This window comes from Amblyomma americanum, chromosome 1, assembly GCF_052857255.1.
Source record: "Amblyomma americanum isolate KBUSLIRL-KWMA chromosome 1, ASM5285725v1, whole genome shotgun sequence".
Taxonomy (NCBI): Eukaryota; Metazoa; Arthropoda; class Arachnida; order Ixodida; family Ixodidae; genus Amblyomma; species Amblyomma americanum.
In genome coordinates this window covers 262468802-262492747 of record NC_135497.1, presented here as the reverse complement: position 1 = coordinate 262492747, position 23946 = coordinate 262468802, and the positions used below count along the sequence as shown (strand labels likewise).

Here is a 23946-nt window from a genome sequence, read left to right as displayed (position 1 = left end):
TTCATGGTAGCACAATGTATTGTCTCATATGATAACTTACCATGGTGATGAGAGCTTCAGGACTTCTTTAGAAATGTTTCTATTGAATGTGATCTTTTTTTCTTGATGCTTTACCTATGCACTCCTCTGTGCAAAGTATTAGTGATGGATCCCTTCATATTAGTTCAGGTTCTTGCTTAACCCTGTAATGCTCCTCGTATCACCTGCAATACGGTGTAAAAATGTGAACAGTTTTATTCCTGCTCGCACAACTATAAGACTTGCAGACATACTTGCAACAATGGTCTTTTCTAACATGTTTTTCAAAGTAAGGTCACAGTATCAGCTTCTAGGGATGCAAGCGGCCTACTGAAAGATAAATTCATGCGAAACCTAGCTCTATCACCGAAGCGCCCAAAAATTTCTGTGGTCGTAATGCTGCATTTGCAGGTGATGAAGTGGTTTTGAATTTTACTGATAATTTACTGAATGGGCCTGCATATTTATGAGGAGTTTTATCATTCTTAGGCACTCAGAAATTGTCAAAATTAACTAAATTTAATTATGTTGTGTAATGCTTTGGCAGTGACACAACACATAACTCCACACACGTGTGGGGCTGCCATGCCGACAATCTTTATTCATCTGCTCTCCTGTCCCATCTGGCCTCTCGCACCTGATCACACACCTAACGCCCTCCTGCGTTTATCTCTGGAGCTGAGTCTGTTCTAGCAGACGTCTTTGCCGTCATTAGCCCCTCCCATGACAATGCTCAACATTACAAGCTTGAAATGTGCAGCAATGCAAGACAGATTTTACTTGCTCACATTTAACCCTTTATGGCCCAGCGATTCTTGTTGGAATCACCAACTTAAAAGGCCAGTAGGCTTAGCCTGGGGATGAAACTACTACTGTTTTTAAGGCAGATCCAGCATTTGCCTATTTATCTATGCATATTAGCAACTTTTCACCTCATAGACAAATGCTGCTACTTAGGAAGGAAGTATAAAAATTGCACATGCACTGCTGCCACCATCAACGTATACTGCTGTCTTGCTTTCACTGTGTACAAAAAAAGAAACGGTGTTTGTTTTTCTCTGATCATATGGAGGAGGACTATTAGACCTCGCATTATTTCTTGAAAACAAATTCATTTGGAAAAACTCGTTTATAAGAACTAGAATGATTTACAAATATCAGTGATTCCAAATGGAATCATTGGGCTGTAGAGACCGCAAAGTAGAATGTGCCCCGTGGCCGTGTTTGAGTTCCTGCGATCACTTCGGTTGTTGAAATATCGTCTTCGCTGCCTTTTCTGTGTTCTATATTTAAGAAGACACCTTTCCTTCAAAGAAGATGGCTACATCCAGCACACGCGACTTTTAGAGCAGGGTGACGTGTTGGATATCAGTGTCGATTCTTCAGATGAAGTGGTAATCATAGGAACCCGACAAAAACAAGTAGAATGTGAAAGCGATGAACCTGCATGCAATGTTAGTCATTGCTGATTGCATGCAATTGAAAACTGTAAGAAAATGAAGAATTGAGTGGTACAATGACACCACAAGTTGAAAGCCATCCAGAAAACTTGCGAAAAAAAAAAAAGCTCTTGATGACAGCATGGTTTACTACTTACTAAGATGGAATTCAAAGAAAAGTAGAACCTCCACAGCATGAAACACCTTTACTGTACAAATACTTAAAAAATACTGCGGTGGCTCAACCTTACAGAATTTCATTTCATGAATTTTACTTCATGCAGAAAACTGGATACTGTGAATTCCGAATGCAAATTGACAAGGCGCTCCTCAACACATTAAAATTGTTAAGAAAAAGTTGCCGTCCCTTTGCACAATGCTCCTTAGCAGAACCGACACTTGGACAAGGCTGCACACTGACCCACACATGAAGAAAAAAAGCAGAGGTGCAAGCTGTGTACCTTGTCATACTTGTGTCTCAACTTTAGAAGTGTGGCACACACCTTTTACGTCACCAAAGACTGAATTGTTTCAGTGCTTTTCATGGGGGAAAATTTTTTTTCACTGAACTCGTGCATTTACACTTTTCACACCATCCAGGTACCACTTATTTCATTTGGAATTGTGCAAGCAAATTGGTACAGAAAGGCTGATTCCGGATTTCTTCATACCTATTTGTGAATTATCCTCTTCCTAAACATGCTAGTCTCAAGGTGTCATTTTTTTATTGCAGAGTCCTAATTTGGGCCTGAAAGGGCTATGTTATGCATGAAAGTTGAGTACTCTTTTGTACCTTGAATAATGCTGGCAGAAAATGTACTGAAAAGAATCTTGCTTTTGGACATGTGTTATTGCCCGATGCTAGTTCTTTCAATAGTTTAATGTAATGATTCAGTGCATACATTTGGTACTGAAGTTAGACGCTACTTTTCTGGAGGCTTCTGTTTGGTTGAAGAAAAGGACCATTGCTCTTCAAAGCATATATCTCTCATTGAGTGTAACACAGTACAGTAGTATGGTTTGTCTTAAAGTGAATGGATTGCAAATTGAAACTGGTTTTAATGGTATTTTTTGTATTTGCTATGCTTTGTTTATTAATGTTACTTTTTACAAAAATTTCATGTTAATTTTGCTTGTGTGCAGGCATCTGAAGAAGATCTGACAGATGAGTACATTGAAGAGAGAAATGCACTCGCTAAGAAACTTTATGAGGTGCTGGTGCCAAAAACTAAAAATGGTATGAGCTCTTATACATTTTTACCCATTCCAGTGCCACCGAAGTCCAATTTCTCATAATGTCTGTGTGTCAAAAATGGGTTGCACATAACAATGCTCAGCATGACTCATTTAGACTGCGTAAGGAGGCATGTTTGTTGTTGCTACAGACAGGAAAGGCCAGGCGCATTCTTCGTGATAACTTTCAGTAGCAATGAACAGAAGTTTAGAAGCAAATTTTAAGGATGTTTAGAAGTAGAGAAGAAATTCAAGAGAAGTTTGGAGGCTGTGCAACAAACAGTGCTACAGTTTTCTCATTTGCAGCAGACATCGATTTTTGCTGTTTGCAACGTCTGCTGCTGCGGTTTGTTCCAAATTAATTTTAGTAGATACATGTAAACAAAGGTAGTGGGTTGCAGAGTGGCATTCTGCAAGATTAAACAGCTTTTAATATTTGTTTCAGTTCTCTAGCTAGATTGAAGCAATCATTGATAGTATATCTTGTTATCGAGAGTACATATAAATTTCAAATGCATTGCAGGAAAGGTGTAGTGCTTTTTTAGGACAGGTCATAGGTGGGGGTGTCAGCACTTGGGTATTGTTTCACAAAAGCCCCTGTGCCACGGTGGCCGAGTGCTTATAGCGCTTTGCTGCTGACCCGAAAGACACAGGTTCGATCTCGGCTGTGGCGGTCAAATTTCGATGGAGGTGAAAGTCTAGAAGCAATGTCAGTGCATGTTAAAGAACCCCAGGTGGTTGAAAGTTCCGGAGCCCTTCACTACAGCGGCCCTCATAGCCTGAGTCGCTTTGGTTGCAGCAGTGAAATAAAAAAAGTCAACATGCCCATTGAGACTGCATGAAGTTAATACGTTCTAAGTTGAAAGATAAATGGCAAGTGGCTTTGGAAAACGGAGTAAACCATAAACTACACTCCATGAAGCACATTTTGGGAGAATGGAAATCGTGCAGGCATCAGAAACGTTTCTTGAAAGTAATCTTATGTCGACTTCGCATTTGACACACTCACCTAACACATAATTTTCTGTTAACAAAACAAGACAAACCCCTATGTGAAAACAGTGGAGATGAACTCACAGTCAGCCATATTTTATTCTCATGCTCAAAACTCAAAAAAGTACTTTAGCAAATTTTATATTGAATACATTCCTTCTCACCCAGCACTGCTCTTAAGTGATAATGCAATTGTTGACATGTATTATGTTTTTAAGTTTTTAAAGGAAGCAGGTTTTCTTCAAAAATTGTGAATGCTGGCTGACCCACTGTTTTGCTTGATTTCTGATATATCTGAGCCACTTTCTCATTCCTGAGAAGAAGGCTGAGGTCTTTATTTGGTTCATCGGGAGCCTCGAGATCCTTGCCCAGCCAAGGATGGCCACTGAGGTTACCCGACTCTCTTTAAGGGGGGAAGCTGGTTTTAGAAAAAAAATTTTTGTTAATGAAATCACAATAACGAAATCTTCAAGAGAGGTGTATTTTTGTGTGCCGATTTCAGATATGTAATTTAGTTTTATGTAAAACAAGTCCTTGTGCCCTTGTGTAATATGTTATATAACTTTTTGCCGAGTGGTTTCAATAAATTTTGCTGCAGGAAACTTACTAGAACACATGCCATTGGCTTGTCTTGACATCAAGCTATGCAATAAGGTCAAAATTATTTTCCTGCATGTCATAGAAGTTGAGTTATAGGGTTTTGAATTTGCCACTTCACAAACGGGATGATGTGGGATGATTTCAAAATCCTATAACTCTTCTGTAACAAGCAGGGTGATAATTTTACCCTTATTGCATAGCTTGATGTCAAGAAAAACCAGTGGCTTGCAGTCTAACAAGTTCCCTGTGGCAGAATTCCTTTCAAACTCTCGGCAAAAAGTTACATAACATAATGCATATGTACACAAGGACTTGTTATACATGAAGCTAAATTATATATTTGGAATCAGCTTGCAAAATACATGTTCTCTGAAGATTTCAAAACTCTGACTTCATTAATAAAAATTTATTTCTAAGACCCTCTTCTCCCTTAAAGCTTTTAGTAGTGGCCATTTTTAAAATGTCTTTCCTTTGTAATCACTAGGTAGTAAAACTAACAATTTAGGCCCTGTACACGACCGATGACTTTTCACTGTTTTATAAAATTCTGCAGAAAACTTTTCCTATACCTTGTGCCTGGCGCATGATAGCCACAGCTGCATATGTGCCATTAAACACAACTCAACACACAACTGAGCCACTTTGCGATGTTCAAACCCCATAAACCATAAACCCCAAAAGCCCGTGTTTAGAAAGTTACCAAAAATCTATATAGAAAATGGAAGAGCCAAATCAGGAAGGAATTGTTTTATGATTATTCTAAGGTAGCACCCTGATGTTTGAAGTGAGAGCAGGGTGTCTTAGAACGCGAAGGTACAAAAAGAAATTCAACCAAGATGGGGACACATGGGCAGCGTGTGGTAAGTCTGCAGAAACAACTGAGCACGTTTTGCAAGAATATGGTGTTATTCATCCAGATTTCGAGGCAAGCATAGTCATTATCCCTGAGGTCATGGGGTTTAACCCATTGGCTTCCGCGTCCTCCGTAGCCATTCCTGCCTGATGTTCCACGTCAAAATTTTCTCGCCGCGTGAACGCATGCGGCGCTCCACAAAGTTCTCAATAAATGTCACTAAACAAGTCGTAGAAAAAGTTTGTTTTATTGTCTTCGCAATTAGTCACTGCACATTCATGCTTAATAGGACTTTCGTGTATGAAATGCCTTAAATCATACAGGCATGTGAAGTGCAACTTCACATTTTTCACACTCCCATTGGCTCTCAGATTTTTTGCCGTGTGCCTTGCAAACTAAGCACAGCCTCGAAGGGTTCTGCTTTATCTTGTTCGGTGGGATTTGACGAGGGAAATGAGCCCACTCGGAGGTCTTTAGACGCATTGGCGTAGCAGCAACAGGTCGGTTTCGTCGACCTCAGTACAGGGGACGAACGGCCGCTTCAAAAATCTCCTCTGCCAGATCGACTTTCCAATCGGTATAGTGGACGCGCTTGCCTGTTGATTTCACTGATAGGACATGGCTGTTATAAACAGCAATTTTCATGATGTAAAAAAAAATTTTTTGTACCCTTTTGCGTACCTCCTCATAATCGGAAAGGAAGCAAACTGTTGGTCTTCGCGGTCCACTCCTCCCATGCCACGGTTGTAGTCGAGAACAACCTTCGGTTTCAAAACCGGCAAGCTATTCTGGTGGCTCTTCTTTCCTGAATCGGTAACAGCGGCTACATGTTCTTATCTTGCCATGTAAGGGCCATGATCCCTCGTGAAAAAGGTGCCTTGCATTCGCCTTTTTGCAATTTGCACTTTTTGAATTCCTTCGGCATATTCTTGCGGTGGAGACGAACTGTGCCTATAGCATTCGACCCAGCTTCTTTTAGGGGACGAAAGAGCTTTGGTGAAGAGTACCAGTTATTCATGGAAAGAGTGTGGCCATCAGAGAGACACTTGTCGATAATGTCAGTGACAACTGCTTCACTGCACAATAACCCAGTTGTAGCAGGTGTTTTTTCACTTTTCTTCGTGTAGATGGCAAATTTGAGGCATTATCCTCTTGAAGATTCACACTGTTTATAGATTTCTGATCCGAATCTTGCTCTTTTTGAGGGGTTGAATTGTACATACGACAACCAACCACGAAACTTCATTAGGCTCTCGTCCACTGCGAGGTTCTCTTCTGGATGATATGGGGTGCCAATAGACTTTAGTACATGGTCGAGCACAGGCCTTATCTTCCACAGCTTATCTTCATTTCGAGGAAGGCTGTTATCGCAGAAATGAAAATAGCTTGATAATGCCCAAAAACGCTGCCTTGGCATAACTGAACCAAAAAATGGTGTACTTATAACATGCCTTGTTGACCAGTACGACTGTACAGTGCTCTTCTTCACTTGGCTCATCAGCACACACATGGCAAAATAGGCCTTCATTTCATCGGCAGTCGTTTCCTGCCAAGCTGGATCGGGTTGCAAACGCTGCCTTTCGCAATCAAAGGTGTTTCTTTGCAAAGCGATCATGTTCCAAATCTCCTCTCCGAGGAGAGCGTCGAACATTCTCAAAGCACTGGTACTTTCACCTACTTGTATTTGGATGCATCTCTTGACGCCAGGTTGACCAGAGAAAGGTAGTTTGACAACTGCTTCCTTTCTGTCATTCGCTTCCCACTCCCAGTCTTCTAGTTTTCGCTCCTTTGGAGATGGAGGTGACGAGTCCAATACATCTTCTTCTGAACACATGTCCACACGCACTTCACTGTCGCTGCCAGAATTGGAATCTCGATCATCTAACGGAATGTCCTCATCTTCACAAACATCACTCTCAGCATCACTGTCGAACACAAATTCAAGAATTTCCACTTCGGTCAGACTACGACTTCTCCGTGATGCCATGGTGATGGCAAGACAGGACAGCAAACTTTTTCCGCATAAAAAAAAAAAACGCCACCTTCAGATTGTGGACAACTGTACTCCTCTCCATACATTATGTGCAACACTGTGAAAGGTATGTAAGTAGTCCGCACGGAAAAATAAAGGGAGCCGTGCTACTCTGCGTTTGTTCTGTGGCCGAGTGGTCCAAGGCACGAGAAAGCGACAGCGTGTTGTCAGCAATAAGAGTGCATTTAATCAAACTCATGACAAATGTGTCATGTAATAAGCCTGCAGGCAAAGCATTTAGTGTATTTCGTTCACCACAAGAAACGCACTACTTTTTGGTTGTGGATGCAGGCAGCGCAAACAAGAGCGCTAGCTTTGGCAGTGTTGCACCTGATGTATGAAACGCAGTATATATCCATCTAGTAGTAAATAGATAAAGCAAAATGTTAAAAAAAAATCTTTGCTGCCGTCTATGAAACATTGGCAGAAACAGCCATTCTCCTAGCGGCCGGAGATCCACTGGTCATAGCGACTTTGGCCTGGTCCCTCGCAGCCCGCGGATCACCGGCCACAGCACCCAAAGGGTTAAAGATAATGAAGGTGATATGAATGCATGTGGAGTAGACGTTAGTAAAAAACGCGCATTGACCTAAAGATACATACAAGTTCAGGATTCAAAATTGGCAAAGCTAGAAGTAAACAGAATTTGTATTTAAAAAGGGGAGAATTTCTAGATAGTACTGTACCTTTAAGTTTGACTTATTAGTTAGCAAAATATAAAAATAAATACTGACCATGGTGGCACTTGCAGATGCTCCTAACATCCATCAACCCATATTGGTAAGGTATTTTGGAGCTTGGGCAGTGTTAATTGTCTCCCTGGCTACTTTCGAAACTTAAGGTGAAGTGAGACTTCAAAAATTATTTTCAAAACTTGGCTGTAGAGTTGTTTTAATGGAAGCTATGGCTAATAGTTTTAATGGAAGCTATGGCTAATACATTTGCTAGCAATCTTTTAAATAGGTGCAGCTACTATTAAAGCTCAAAACTAGATTAAAATTTTGTCTAGTACTGCTTATTTCTATTATTATTTTTTCCACTAATGTATTTTTTCTTAAAATCTACGGGATGCAGAGTCCTGAAATTTTGTGTGAGAGTAGGAATGGTTATTTTACACAACTGAGACTAAAAGAACAAAAATTGGAAGAGACACTTAAGCTCTGCCTTAACGGTGCACTAAAAAGGAATCTGAACTCGTATTTTTACCACAGGAACACGATCTATACGTTCCGGGCATTCTTAGGAGCTTCGAATTATTGGCCTGTGCGGCTGATTTCCCTAATTTAAATCGGATTAAACGTCCCGGCTCCCGCCTTTTTTTTTAACTCAACGCTGAAGGTAGGACGAGTCAACCAACGCGTGGAATGCTTTTCAGCCAGTCTAGTGGTGGCTTGTTGCTCTGCCATCGGCGGAGTGATACATACATCAGAGTCCACGTGTATTTGTATTTCCGCGGGCCTAATTTGCGCCTATGTTGTCTGTGACTGAAACTATTTATTTACAGAAGTCTAAAAAACAAAATAAAAGCGAAAGCAAAGCCGCCACGGGATTGGCTGAAAGGCACTCCACGTGTTGGTTGACTCCTCCTACCTTCAGCGTTCAGTTCAAAAAACGGCGGGAGGCAGGATGTTTAATCCGATTTAAATTAGGGAAATCGGCTGCACAGGACAATAGTTTGGAGTTTCTAAGAATGCTCGGAACATGTAGATGCGAGTTCCCGCAGTAAAAAGAAGAGCCCAGATTCCTCTTTAGTGCACCTTTAAGGGTATGGCGTGATAGCAAAATGGGTTACTTGCCATATATGCAGAAGGCCATTCTCAACTTTACATTCATAGATCCCCGGGAGTCCTCGTGCCCTTCCTGGTGCAGTGGTGCAACGGTTAAGCGTTGCGCCACTGCCCTGTGATGGCAGGTGCTCCCAGCAGTGGGCCTTGTGAAGCCAAGGTTGCTCATCACGAGCGGCAAGTCATTAATTTAACTGCCACCTGCCACGTTGGGAAGTTTGCTCACTATCCGGTGGGCAGGTTGTGATGATGCCGCAAGGTCGCGTGACCTAGGTGGCCCACCTGCCTCCTATGTTGCTCACTGGGAACCACCCGCCAGAGCCATGCCCGTAACTTTTCGCTTACAACGGCAATGCCAGGTTTATGCGTAACAGGGCCTTTAACGTTATGGCATTAAAATTGTGCGCTTTGAGCAAAGAATTGATTTATTGTGCCTTTTCTTTCTCTGCAATAAAATTTTCACCCATGAATGTTTTCTTTTAGTCATAAAAACAATAATTGAATTATGCTATTGATTCTAGTTCCAATCTTGTAAAAGGCATTGATTGAAATCTGTGGAAAATAGACCTCCAAAAATTGTCGTTTTGAGAAGAATGCAAATAATGCCTCTGAAAACTCCCATTTTTAATCTCGACATAACGACGAAAAAGGATCAAAAAAGCATTTTTGAAGTCTCAAATACCAAAGTGTAAAATATTTTCTGAAAGCTAAAGAAATACTCCATCAGAAAATTGCAAAATAGATGTTGCAGCTTTTCTTATCGCTGCTTTTGGTGATTTACATGCCACCATGTTCAGTTGCTCCTTTATTTAATGATGGGCAGTCATGTGGTGTCTTTTGTTCTTTGACGTGCCATGTGCATGCCCACACTCTTCAGCGGCCTTTAAAACATTCGCGGTGGACAACAAATGGATGGACATTGACAAAGACTAACAATTTTCAACATGTAGTGTGACAGGGTACCAGTCAGAGCACGTAGCGTGAGAGGCTGCGGCTGAGTGGTCTGGGGTAACGAAGCTGCTCTGTTTGTGCTACTGTTGGTTCGAATCCCGCTAGAAGCTATGTCGTGGTAAAGTTTTTTTCTGCTGGATACCATTCAGACCAAGTTTCGAAATTATTCAGATAAGTTCAGCCGCATGCCCAACTTCATTTTAATACGATAGTCTTGAGGGTTCCGTTCAGCTGCAACTCCAGCGTCAGCGTGTCGAGAAAAACAGGTGGCCCACCTGCCACCTAGGTCATGTGACCTTGTGACGTCGTCACAACCTGCCCACTGTGGCAGGTGCCAGTTAAATTATTAACTAGTCTTGAGAGGTTGCTCGGGGAGAGCAAACTGGGTTTTGCAAGCCACACCGGTTGCTGTTTGAAACAGCCACCCGCCAGGTGAGTGGCGCATCACTTAATTGCTGCACCACTGTGCCAGGAGGGGTGTGAGGACTCCCTGTGATCGATGAATGTGAAGTAGAGAATAACCAATTTCACATCTATGAGCATGTAGGCAAAATGTAGGCAACACAGGAGTACTTGCATGGGAGGATTCTCTAATGCTATTGCATTGTACTATTAAGGGTAGGTTAAGGGTTATGTGATGGTGAAAGAAGGAACAGTGACTGTGTCTACCAAGTGAAATGCAAAGTGGACCCTAGACTGCTGAAGAGACCCATTAACGTTACCACGCCACACTCTTAAGGGGGGCTTGTGTCCCTTCAAGTTTTTCGCCTTCACGTATCGCCTTCATGTGCGTCCTCATGTTTGGCTTCAGGTTTGTCTCAGTTTCCAGACATTGCTTGCCTTAGTTTGCTGAGAATGGAAGCTAAAAGTATTTCATGCTTATTAATCAGAGGTGATGTTAAACATTTTGCCTTATTTCTGGTGGTCATACCTAGCGTGCACATGTTACCATAGCAGCATGACTAGCAAGTCCTTTTGATATGACAGGGAAGTGAAAATTTATTGATTACAAAAATATAAGAATGATAGATCAGGTGATACTGCAGATAATGTCTGGTTTAAACAAGCTTCTGTAGAAATCACTGGGAAAAAAATATTACTGAAACTAATGCATAATTTCTGCTCCAATTCATTACAAATAAATTATCACAGGATTTTGTGAAGCGTTTGCAAGGTGGCTAAAAATGGGGAGTGAGGGGAGACATCTTTGATGTCCGAAAGGATGGAGAGGATGGAGGATGGACAGTATCTGGCCTGCTACTTCACATTGGGGGAGAGGGGAAGAGGAAAAGGCAGATTTAGGGAGAGAGTGAAGATGAAAGGTGGTACAGTGAGCTGCACTCATGGTGCGATCTCCTGTAGTGACAGTGGCCACAGAGTCATGGCATTTGTCTGCTGATTATGGGTAGCAAGTATGGGTGAATTGTAACAGTCATACTTACCACGAGTGCAGTGGAAAACGCCACCTATCAAAAGGCCAGACTACTAAAGCCCATTGATCTGCAAAGAGTCCCTTTCCAGCAGATCGGTGTGGACTTACTTGGCCCATTGCCGATGCTATCACGGGTTACAGATGCGTTGTGGTCACCACTGACTACCTCATCTGGTACTGTGAGACGAAGGCCCTTCCCCATGGTACCACTGCTGAAATTGCTAACTTCATCTTAAGCATAGTGCTTTGTCATGGTGCCCCTGCAGTTGTTTTAACTGACAGAGGAATGGCATTTACATGAGCACTTACTCAAAGTTTAGTGCGACTCAGTGGCACAAGTCACCAAAAAACTACTGTAACTCTATTGCCAATATGATTTCTATGTCTGTCGACGCTGACCATAAGAACTGGGACCAGATACTGCCTTGAGTAATATTTGCCTATAATGCTGTGCTCCAAAACATGATGTGCTTCACGCCATTCCGTCTGGTGCATGGTCGCGCAGCTGTGAAATTGCAGGACGCAACATTGCCTCCAGATGGTGCCCAGCCCCCTGTCATGGGCGCTGAACAGTTCTCTTGGCACACAGAGGCTGCCTGCCAAATTGCTTGACAGCAAATCTGTTTGCAGCAAGAAGCGATGCTCAGCACTGTAACCTTTGCTTGATGAATGCCTGAAAACAGCATTCATCAAATTACTGTGGGCAGGATGGTTTTTTTGGTTCATGTATGTATTAAAGCCTGTGCATCTGATTGATTTGAAAGAAACGCCATTCCTTTTCATTTTATCATTATGGTTTGCCTTCCTCTTTTAAGGCTGCTCATTACTTTGTCATTCTGGTTTATTTGTTCCTTCTGTGCTTTTAAACCATGACAGGCCCAGTATCTGGGCTTCAAAAGAGTACATTGTATTAACATGTGTGATGTCACTTTCAGGCAAACCAATCACAGGCACCGAGCTGGCTGGCCTCCTCCGTGTACTTGTGGATGCTGCCAATGATGGGTCTCTTGCTGATGTAAGTCTTCCAGTTTGAACCATCCAGTCCTGTTGTGCACTTTTGATCAAGTGTTTATTGATGTGTGAAGGGGCCATGAAACACATTCCTTAAATGCTATCATCTCTATCTCTGGGATAGAGAGGGAGGACCATAGTAAAAGTTTCATCAAAAGACATTAACATTTTAAAAACCTATGAGTTGTCCATTAACACACTTATAAATAATAACTAATATGGGAAAGTGTTGTCACTAAACTGCTATCTGAAAGCCAGCCACCGAGTGACCCTCCTCTGTGTGAGATTTGAGAGTGAACACGGTATTTGTTAATGCTAGAGTAATTATACTGGTGTCAAGGAGTGATGCAGCACTAAGTATCTTGACCATACTATTGAACAGACATGAGCAACAATGTACCCTGTGTTTTTAGACAAAGTTTGCAGAGTGGCAATGCAACACATGCAAAGGATCCAACTTGGGTTCAAAGATTTTCCTTTTTTTGGCATTATATCATGGTAGTTGTAGTTGCTAGCCAGCTGTTGAAAACCTGCAATAAATAGACAATTCATCTGACTTGCCTGGAAGCACACCTTAAGGTTGCTGATCCTGCACATTGCAGACATGAAAGCCGAGATTGTACAGTCGAGCCCGGATATATTGAACCCGGTTATTTGGAATTACTGCCTATGTCGAACACACCGATTATCCCTTTGAAAATTCTGCGCAAAAGAATAGGAAAGTCTATCAGTATATCTAACTCCAACTTTGCTAATCATTCAATATATCAAACGGGGCGCTGAACCTTTTCAAGTGGCAGTTCCCATAATGGTGCTTTCTATCATTTTTCGCATGCAGAGACGGGTCGGCTGTGCCACCTAGGACACCTGCTGGTAGCGCTAGCACTTTGAAACAGCGTGACGATGTGAACATAAGGCGCGCTTGAGAGTGGCCTTCGGTCTCTGGTACTCAATTTCAATGCCACATCACTGTCATTCAGTGAAGCCAACCTAACTAAAGGCTAGCAGCAGCCCTCACCAAGCGTTCTTCACCGGCTTTCGTTGCCAAAGACGTTGCGAAAAAACAAACGGTACTGTAATTTTAATGAGTTAATATTCCATATACAATGTAGTGGTAACAGGATTAGGACCCTTCTGATAGGCAATGGCTAGTTCCAAAGCACCGTTTGCTGCAGCCTCACAACACCTAGTGAGCGGTGCGCTGCCGCTACGCTGGCGGGCGGCACTTCACTGCAAAAAGTGCATCACTGGCGTCAATGCAGTGAATTTTTGCCTCCAGGTTACAAATAAGCATATATACTGCCATTTGTTTATATCATATGATTGATATATTGATATAGAAAAAATTGCGATCCCCTTCGAGTTCGATATATCCGGTTTCGACTGTGTCATATCAAAAGCTTGCTTTTGCAGCTGCATATGACAGTGAGCAAACTTTTGTAATTTATGAAGCCTTTTGTTTATTGTGCAGGTTCCAAGCCGATGGAGTGCTTTTGTTGAGCGCCTCATGAACTCTGCTGCAGAAGACTGTGCTCAGATTTACATCAGTGAAATGAATTCCCTACTAGAAAAACATGATCATGGCGCCATACGGGATGATGATTTCATGGTATGTGTAAATCAATGACCTTTGAATGCTTCATATTATGATTGTGCATTCTGATCACATTTGTTACCTTAGATGTCCCATTCACGTTACATAACACAATGCCTTATTTAAAAATATGTTTTTGCATTGTCAGGTGAACTGCCAATGTTTAGTGCTTTTCCATCTAGCAGCTGTGCATATGGTTTCAGTCAATCTGCCACTTAAAGAATTTTGTACAGAAAGAGCCTTCATATTTCGCATTTAGGCAATTTTATTAGACAGCAACTTGTCATCAACCTGTTACTGTTAATTTCAAAATTTGGGGGAAGGAACTGTTTTCTGTGCTGCAGCCTGTTGTACACTTACAAACAGCACTGGGCGTTGTTTACATTGTTGCACTGTTCTTTCAAGTCATATATATTATTTTCTGTTGCGGTTGATTACTTCATATACTTGTGTAAGGGTTGCACTCCCAACTTAGTAGCCAGGAATTCAGGAAAAAAAGCCAGCCTAAAAACTTGCTTCATGTGTGCATGTTTTGCCCATGTGGTACATTATGCTGGGAGCTGATAGACAATAACTGCCTGCACAACCATGCACGAGTCGTCCCGCACGCTGGACTCCGCCTGGAACTGCTTTGTGCGCTCGACATTCGCACCAGAAAGGGCAAAACATTATACTACACAAAAAAACTAGAATCAGGTGCTCTCACGTTAGCAGCGCGTTTTTTTGCGGTGACGCGGCGTTGGCCAGCCTCGGGCGCCATTGTAGCATGCCATTCGCCCGGTGTTGCTAGGCCTAGCGGGCTTTGCATCGAAGCGGCAACATTTCCACAAGGCCTTGAGCAGTGAAGCGCGCAGAAGAGCAGGCCTAGTGAACACCACCTCACATTAACAGCCGTAGGTCGCACGTGTGGCGTGCCGCTCTGAACCGTTGGTCAGTCGAGCGCGTCGAGCGCGTCGAGCGCCAGATCTTCGGAAGATCTTGATCTTAACTTAGAATCATGTGACGTTTTCCAGTAAACTGATTTAGCAACCCATTTTACTTTTTGTGGTTAATTCATGCCGGCTGTTCAGTGCATCCCACTATCCATACTTTTGATAGATTATGTATTTGAAGGATTCACTGGGACTGTTTTAATTTGTCATAAAAATGCATGTCGCAGCATAAAAAAAAAGGTGTGTATAATCGGGGCTCCGCTGTAGTCAGAAAAATTTTAAGGAAAAATGCCGGTCCCATGTAAGGACTGCACCCTGTCTAAACCCTGGAAAAAAAGTGCGCCCCTCACGCGAGTATATACGGTATGCCCAGTACTGATTTGCATTGCAAGGTCAAAGGATAGGTAGCGGTAATGAGAGTGCAAAATGGAGTTGTGTGTGGCAACACTACACTGGCTGTGCTTGTGTATTCTCTGTGTGTGCTCACAGTAGACGAATGCCTCTGTTGCTATTTGGGCAGACAAGGGAAGGGAAAAGAGGGGTTTGTTATGACGTACTTGATAGAAGCCAATAGTCACCGACACCAAGGAGCAAAGGGAACTTTTTAAAATTTGTGGTGTTCATAAATGGGAGATTAATAGGGTAATTATTTAAAGATAATTGATTAGAAAGCAGGAGAAAAAACAACCACATGCTGCTAGTGGGATCCAAACCCATGACCTCCGAATTTCGCGTCCGGTTAGGATCCCACCAGCGGCACGTGGTTGTTTTTTCTTCTGATTGCTTATCAATTATCTTTGAATAATTGCACTTTTAATCTCCCATTGATGAATGCCAAAAATTTAAAAAAAAACATCCCCTTTGCTTCTTGGTTTCAGTGACTGTTGGCTTCCGTCATGTATGTCATAAGGAGCCCCTTTTTTCCCTTCCCTTGTCTGCTCAGTAGCTAACGACGGCCTCGATTCTGGCAGTCTTGATTCTATGAATAGCATAAGAGGGCTGTTGCACAGCTTCTGGCCTTAGCATTTGTTCACTTTTCACGTTGCACTCGTGGTAATACAAGACGTACTACGTCCGCAGTTATGGATGAGGGAGGTGCTGGTAGCCACTCTCAAGATTTGGTTACACTACTACACATAAATACCCCCGAAAGCAGAAGATTGGGCAGCTGTCGCCATAGCTCAATTGGTAAAGTGTCAGACGCAAAATTCGGAGGTCGTGGGTTCGAGTCCCACTGGCAGCAGGTGGTTGTTTTTTCTTCTGCTTTCTAATCAATTATCTTTAAATAATTACACTATTAATTTCCCATTGATGAACTTTATGAACGTGACATTAAGTGAAATGCATAGGCTTTATTAAAACTGTAGATTTAATCATTTCTGTGCACAAAATAAGACTGGTGTTATCCATCATAGGTACCAACAACTGTTTCTTACTGGTCAGCATAGTGTCAATCTGTCGTTGTCTAAGAGATGATGTAAAAGCAGGGTTAAATCATGCTAAAAAAAACTGTCTTGTCGCAAGAGAAAGAAATTAAGGCATTTTATGTTTCTTCCTGAAAAAATAATTCTCTTTAATACGCTTAATGCTATTCATATTGTGTAGTACGTCCACTTCAGGCAATGAAGCCCAACTGCCACGCATGGTGATGAAATTTGAGTGAAGCATGGGGCCACCCTCGGCTCTGGCCTGACTTTCTTTGCCAGTTTAACTCAGGAATTCCTGTGAAAACCGGAAGTTGTGCCTTTATTACTGTCATACAGCAAAAGCTCGTTAGTCTCAACTTGAAGGGACCAGAAAAAATGTTCGAATTATCTAGAAGTTCAAATTACCGAAGGACTTTGAAAAACTGTCAAGAGCTGCTTGCATCACAGAAAATTTATTTGGTGAAAGATTGGGCAATGGTTGCCAAATTTTGAAATGAAAATGATGCAGCATTGACTGTTTTTCAGGTTTCCATCAATGCTTTATTGCATGCATACTGTCGGGACTATCGAAGCAGAACTGCTCCCGGTGCAATGTGGTGGAGCTCCACCCCTACCGTGCCGCACCTACCAGAAGCGGCACTGTTGTGTGTGAGGAGGCTTCATTACACGAACAACAGCATGTGATGAGCATGCAGTTTCGGTGCGCTGGAAGAACGGAACCACGCTGATGTAAGCGAAGGGAATGGCTCAGCGGTGCCGAAGTGGGGAGAAGACAAAAAGGAAGGGGGGAGAGAGAGAGAGAGAGAGAAAACACTGGGCAATGCACCAACCAGCATCCAAAACGGTGCTCAGCTGGTTTAGGTTTGCTGGCTGATGCTGGTAGAGCTGGTGTCGCTGCGGGCTGGCACGAAGCTCAGAAAAATGAAACCGAAACTAGGCGGCCGGACTGCTTTCGGTGACTGGGCTGTCCGTTCGTCATCACGCCTATCATTGTGCGCACGTCAGAGGTGCGCGAGCGACTCCGTAGCATGGAAGTCAGGTTTTGAATCGGGCTATTATGACTATCTCTTGCCACGCCGGTCATACCTGGACGCAAATCAGGTTTTGAATCGGGCTATTACGACTATCTCTTGCCACGCCGGTCATACCTGGACGCACCCTCCCTTTGGGAGTCCTTTTGAATTAACTGGTGTGGTACCCATATCATCCGAATTAGTGATCATCTGACGCCATACACTTACATGTGCGTTGGCCGGGACTGAGCCGGCAGTTTGAATTATCGCGATTTCTGAATTAACGGGTCGAATTAAGGAGGTTTTACTGTATAAGGAAAGATCTACATGATAATGGCAATATCTGTTAACTCATTTCTAACAGTGGATTGTCCCTTCAATAACATTAATTTGTTTTGTTAATGGCTTCCTGATGTTGAGCTTATTTTTCTATTACAGGAAGAAGAAAGCAAGTATTTTTTAAGTGGCTGCAACCTTGTTTTTTTTTTATATGTATATATATATATATATATAGTGGCATATTTTCAGATTGTCTCTGCATGTGTCAGTGCATATTAAGTTGTATCTGAATGGCAGGACATTTGTTGCAGAGTTTTGTGCAGCAGGTTCTGCTTAGTTAGCCTTTTAGATGAGGGAGTATGACATGGGCAAGAACTCTATGAACTTCTGCCGTGACCATACTCAATTTATTCTATAGCAGGTGTGACGACAAAATCGGCAATGTTGAAAATACTGTTAGGCTAACCGGAAAGGTGTAGTTTTGGAACTGTGGCATTTCCCATGGGCAAAACATAGAAATCGTGGCAATTGAGGTTTTTTATTCCTGTGAAACAGTCCTGTGTGTATGTTTTAAATTTGATGTTGTTGATGCTCAAAATCTCTTGATACACTGCAGCGGGCAATGAAGTGTGCTGTCTTGCTATAATTCCCACCATGTCTTTGCACTCCCACTGGTATTACAAGCAATGGCCTACTGTGACTGTCTGGTATTGCAGGCGTCCAGTTGTATAGCCGTACTTTAAATCCAAATTCACTATCAAAAATTGTCTCCAGTTGGGAGCTTCTGTTGGATTACAAAGTGGCATTGCACTGTGTTTTTTGGTGGGGTTAGACAGGACTTATTATTGTGTGTGACATGTCCACATAACTTTCGTTGTAAGCAATACTTCTTTCGGAGTATTTTTAGGTGATCTGTAGTCTGTAGCACTTTCTTGCACTTTGAAATCTCACGTCAGTTGGTGAAAAAAAAAGTTTTTTCTCCTAGACAATAACCATGTTTCTACATTGCGACTTGTGGCAGCTAAATTTTCACTGCCAAATCCAAAATGGGGAAAAAAACTGCAGTGCCTTCTTTGGCATAGGACAGCCCTCTAATGGTTCATTCCAGAAGGCAGTACCACAAATCCAGTTGTAAAGTTTGGTTACAAGTTCAAAGATCTATAACCCTAGAACTATGCAGCCTAAATATTAAATAGGCCATAAGCCAGCCAGTTTTGCAGAGCAGTAGCTCTTTGCAAAGTGGAACGACCTGCTTTTCTCGTTTACTTTTTTTTTTCATTGCAAAAAAGACAGATTGCAAGCTCTGCTCTTTTTTTGTTTTGCTGTTCTTGCAGTGCATTTTACACCAAACAAGTAAAGGGCATTTGTTCAGTGCATGTTTGAAATCTGTTTGAGCTTGCTTCCTTTCTTGCCCATTTTTGTGTGGTGGTTGATGGCATTGCAACATTTTCACTTGTACTTTTAGGCTCGGCATACAGAAGCAAAAAAGATGTCATTCACGCTTCTTGAACAGTTACTGCATGGGTAAAACTTTTATTTCTATCCCCTTTATTCATTTTAATTGTACTGTTGTGTTTGTTTTCTTGTTTCTGAAAACTATTGCAATCTGTAGTAGACACTGAGGACAATTGAAGTTGGCCTAGAATGATGAATTTTTAATGACAAAGAGGCTGCTTTCACAGAAAATGGAGCACTTCTAAGCTACAAAAGAGCAAAAAAATGCAAGACAAATGTCGCAACCAGCAGCTGTGCTCACAACCACACTGTGGTGTTGTCTGGCGCGGGTTTTTTTTTTTAATGTAACAGAAAACAAAAGGTTATGTACCCACATATTAAGGCAGCTTTTGCATTGCTACAGGTAGTGCACTTTTGTCATGCAAGAAAGATGCAAATAAAAAGTCAACATGATGAATTAAGCAAAGCAGACCCACAGCGCTCAAAGCTGTCGCCTACTTGACAAGTTTGAATTGCAGTGGTGGGAAAGAAACATTCCAATTTTAGCTGAAAATTTCTTAGCAATGAAGGCATTTGAGGTTGTACTGCTAAAAAAATATTAAGGGTCTCGAAAAGCCTAATTGATCTAGTTAACTGTGATTGCAAGGCATAGTTACTTCTTAGTTTTTAGAGAGTTTGAAGCTGATGTTACAGATTTTATTGAGAGATAACAAATGAAATATTTCTCTTCAGGCTGCCAGATGCCTTAGACACTGCTAGCAGTCAGTTAACGAAACAATTGGACAACGAATTTTCTCTACGAAGAGAGATGAATTTCAAGAAGCTCAAGCTTTTCTGTCTAAGTCTACAAGAGAAGTTTCTGGTAAGTATCTGGTCTTATAGTTTCCTTTGACTTTGTTAGCTAGCCTGAGTTTTGCTGATCTAATATGGTCTTCTAATATAATCTTCAAATTTAGTAGAACTTTCTTTCTGATTTAAGCGTTAATTAATTCTACCATACTTGCTAACCATAGCAAAAGCTCTGGTGTGCTGCCTGTTAGTCACAATATTTGTTAATTTCATGAAACATACATGCCTCATTAATTTGTCTAGCTGTTTCCAACCACTGTGTCAGTATGCACTTATATGAGCATAGGAGTCACAGTGAAGGAACACAAGGCATCTGCTGCTTGTTGGCATTGTGAGAAAAGCAATGGGAGCAACTCCTTGCTTCCTCTACCTTGGTAAGCCCCTCTGACACTGCACATGTCTTGTAATACCAATGAGACACTCTGGCTGTACTTGAGAAAATGGTGCAACCTTTGTGGGACTACCTATTGAAGCTTTGTTTGCTGCAAGTATTTTATGGTCATGGTAGTAAGTTACAACTGTAAATTTGAAGAGACCAGCTTAATTAATCACTGAACTTTGAAAACTGTTCAGGCAAAATACTCTGACACTTCTATAGCATGCTGGCTGTGGGCTGAAGGAGGGCCATTTTTTCCCACAAGATTTGTCAAGCGGTCTCGGCCCAACGTCCCCTGAATTCAGACCCTGGTTATAGCAGTCACTGGAATTGCTTAGTGCTTAGGAATGAATGGAAGCAGCAGCCTTTTTCTTTTTGTCCAGTGATTTGCAAAGCTCTCGTTTACATTTGTGATTGACGTCTTTTTTTTTGGGGGGGTTGTGCAAAACAGATGACAATTTTTTGCTGTGCTGTTCTTTAGAAATATGTTAGCAAATGCAGTATATCTACTTGTGTACATGTGTGCGCATATGCACACATGTGAACTCACTTTTTTCTTTTTTTTTTTAATGTAATGTGCTTTTGGTTTAGATTCTTTTTTACCTTTTCTTTGGTGTCTTCTTGCTTTTTTACATGAAGTGCTCAGGTTTCAAAAGTTTGTGTGCTTCCGTGCTGTAAATAAATGACTTTATAGCAGCTGCAACAGTGCAGGGCATCTGCGGCATCCTGTTGCTGAGCACAAGTTTGTGGGTTTTTTTTCTGGCAGCAGTAGCTGCATTTCAGTGGAGGCAAAAGATGTGAATACCTGTGTGTAGAAGTTTTGGTGCACATTAAATCCCATCTGATTGGGACTAATCTGGAGCTGTAACAATGTAACTTTTTGCCAAGGCATAGCTTTGTTGCATAAAAATGTATAACAGTAAAATCTCGATGATGTGATCCCAGTTGGTATGAATTTTGGGACAACACAAATTTTTAAAATGCCCTGGCCGGAGTACATTGTGTGCAATGGGCAGAAATTTGGATGTTACGACCATCCACCCCATTGTGGATGATACAAATGCACGAGTTGTGATTGCTCTCTCGAACACCAAGTACTTGCTGCCTGTGCATAGCTGACGCTGCGATCACCAGTCACACAGTATGCGCCGGTAGTCAGTGGTAGCACGCGGCCGTAAGTAAACCCTGTCAGCCAAAAACAGATCTGCGTAAATTCCGCATGCAAATTTTGTTGGTGTTGGATAATGTAGATTTCGAATCATACGAATATTTTTCGTGACCCCATGAGATTTGTATGATTGAGATTCTGCTGTAGTTTTAAGTGATCTTTGAAGTAGTTTGTCTTGTGCAGCTTGATGCCGAAGGCTACATGAAAAGCATCCCTGTGCCAACCACGAGTGCCACTCTGAAAGCAACTGTGAACAGTTACTTAGACCAACTCCTGGAAACTTTTGCTACTAAACTAAGTTTCCTTGTGCCAAAGGAAGAAACCTCAGTCTACAGTAATTCACTGAAGGTATGTTTTATTTAACTGAGTATTTTGCTTAAATCCTGACATATATAATGCTGTGCTGCTACACATTTTGTGAGATCTCGTGGTCATTGTTTTTATGCCTGCTTCCATGGATTTTGCTGTGTGCTGTCTTTTAAGGGGTCATAAAATGGTTGCGAGATCCCTGAATAAACAAGTATAATGAGTGGAATGAATAACCGTGGTAGTATTGCAAAATGGTATCTCTGATGTGGATCAGGTTTCATTATTTTCACTCTTCTAGTTCATGTAAATAAGTCTTGAGTTGGTCTATCTTGTGCCTGGCGTTTCAAAGTATCTGAATTGATACAGCTTTGTACAAGCCATATTTCTTGTTTTTTTATTATGTCACTTCTGGAAGCTGGAAATAGTTTATATAGCAACTTGTGAGTGAATACTCATATCTGAAAAATTATTTGAAATACATGTTCAGCTGCAGGTCTCCAAATCTATGATCCTATTTCACTAAATATTCATCAGTATCTTACATAGTTGCTTGGTTATAACTAAAGTTGCATGGAGGAAAGTATTTTCCTATTATGTGCATGTAAAAATAGAAATTGGTTTAATTTTAATTCTGTCTAGCGTAGTAGCACAAACTTTCACTAGTGCTTAAAGCAAAAATTTGTTGTTACTAGAAGTTTAGATTAAAACAAACCAAAAGTTCCGTTTTTTATTCTTTGCAAAATTTTATTTAGGCCATGACTCATTAATGGTACACCACACAGCTGCTGCTTTCATGTTGTAGTTAGTGTGCTTTACATCGCAAGAACCATTGCAGAGGCGTATACAGTTTTAGATAAATTAAATTGTCTCTTTTATTATTGCTGGTGTTATATAACACTGACATATTGAAGGGAAGGAAACACAGTATAAAAATAATTAAGAACAAGCTTTGGCTACTTTTGAGTGCAGGCACGTAGCCAGAGATTTTTTTCGGGAGGGGTCCGAGGCAGTTGTATAGGGCGAAGCCAGGGGGTCCTGGGCCTTCTCGGGCCCCCCTTGGATACGTCCCTGTTTGAGCGTTCTCTCTCAGTCTGCTTGTAAGTGCAGTGTTATTTGATGTTGACTGTGCACTTGCTACTTCATTCATTCAGGTTGCTCATTCATTGTTTCTGAACCATTTATATGCCCTCGTTTTGATTTGTTTATCTTAAGACATTGGCTGGCTGCAAAAAAGTTACTGTCCTGCACAATGTGGCCTACAGCACGCAAATATTTCAGGGCTGGCTCCAGCCAAGTGCTCAAGTGACATACTGCTCTGCAAACAAAATGACATCTGACCGCAGCTGCTAGGCTCAAGAGGCAACTCTTGCATGGAAGTAAAGCCACATAGATATACAAGCCAGATGGGCATGAGCACTTTGCCCCAAAACTGTTGGCTGCTGCCTAATATCAGTTTTTATTGTCTGGTGCGCACTACTAAAATGTTCTGCACAAGCGTGATGCCGACTGTGCGTTCTAGCCCATGGTCAGGGAACGGCAGTATCATGCAGTGTCAGCAATTTTTTTATTTTTTATTTTTTTCAAGACGTAAATGTTCCGAAAACCTGTGAAAACTTTAAACATAAGTTTCATGCTCAAGTTCATGCAGTCTATCTCATCATGATACTGTCCCTCTCAGTGCGATGGGAAGCATCGATATGATCACTAAGAGTAAATGCGTTCCTGCAGCCTGAGGTTTGCAGCAGAGGTAGTCATGGGCAGCTGTAAGTGTTGCCCTTGTTTTTTTTCCTGACCATTATGGAATAAATAAAATGCTACTTTCTTCCATTAACAGAAATCTCTGGAACATTTGGTGGCCGCAGTGCAGCTGAAGAATGATAAAGCTCTGGAGAGACTTTTTGAGAACAGCATTGCTGCAGCTGCTGGTAACTTTTAATTTCTTAAGATCCTTGAAATGGGTGGAGGCTGTGCCATATTTCAGGCTAGTTTTCTGAACGTTGCTTTTATTTCGTGCCATTTGGGATTCATCCTTATTTCATGGGTGGGGGGGGTTCGCTCATGGCCAATGCCGCCGACGCCGACGACAATGGCTTTTCTGCGACACGGGGCCCTTAACGCTGTCGCGTTAAAAGGAGGCATGACCTTTCCTGCTGATTTCTGCTCATGGGCCTCAGAGTAGCTCAGAGTAGCTACACCTG

General features: G+C 41.8%; 1 protein-coding gene and 1 non-coding gene across 3 annotated transcripts in view; both read left to right on the top strand.

The window, feature by feature from the left end:
* The window catches only part of LOC144115021 (uncharacterized), a 66221-nt gene that overhangs the window by 23316 nt on the left and 18959 nt on the right, over positions 1-23946 (top strand). For both annotated transcript variants that reach the window (XM_077649143.1, XM_077649142.1), the window contains exons 10-16: positions 2601-2694; positions 12271-12350; positions 13818-13955; positions 19057-19115; positions 19779-19908; positions 21623-21787; positions 23583-23673. In XM_077649143.1, coding sequence (XP_077505269.1) covers positions 2601-2694; positions 12271-12350; positions 13818-13955; positions 19057-19115; positions 19779-19908; positions 21623-21787; positions 23583-23673 — 757 coding nt within the window. The remainder of the gene's footprint in view (positions 1-2600; positions 2695-12270; positions 12351-13817; positions 13956-19056; positions 19116-19778; positions 19909-21622; positions 21788-23582; positions 23674-23946) is intronic.
* On the top strand, positions 16040-16115 carry TRNAL-CAA (transfer RNA leucine (anticodon CAA)). The gene has a single exon. It is a non-coding gene; the product is annotated as a tRNA-Leu (tRNA).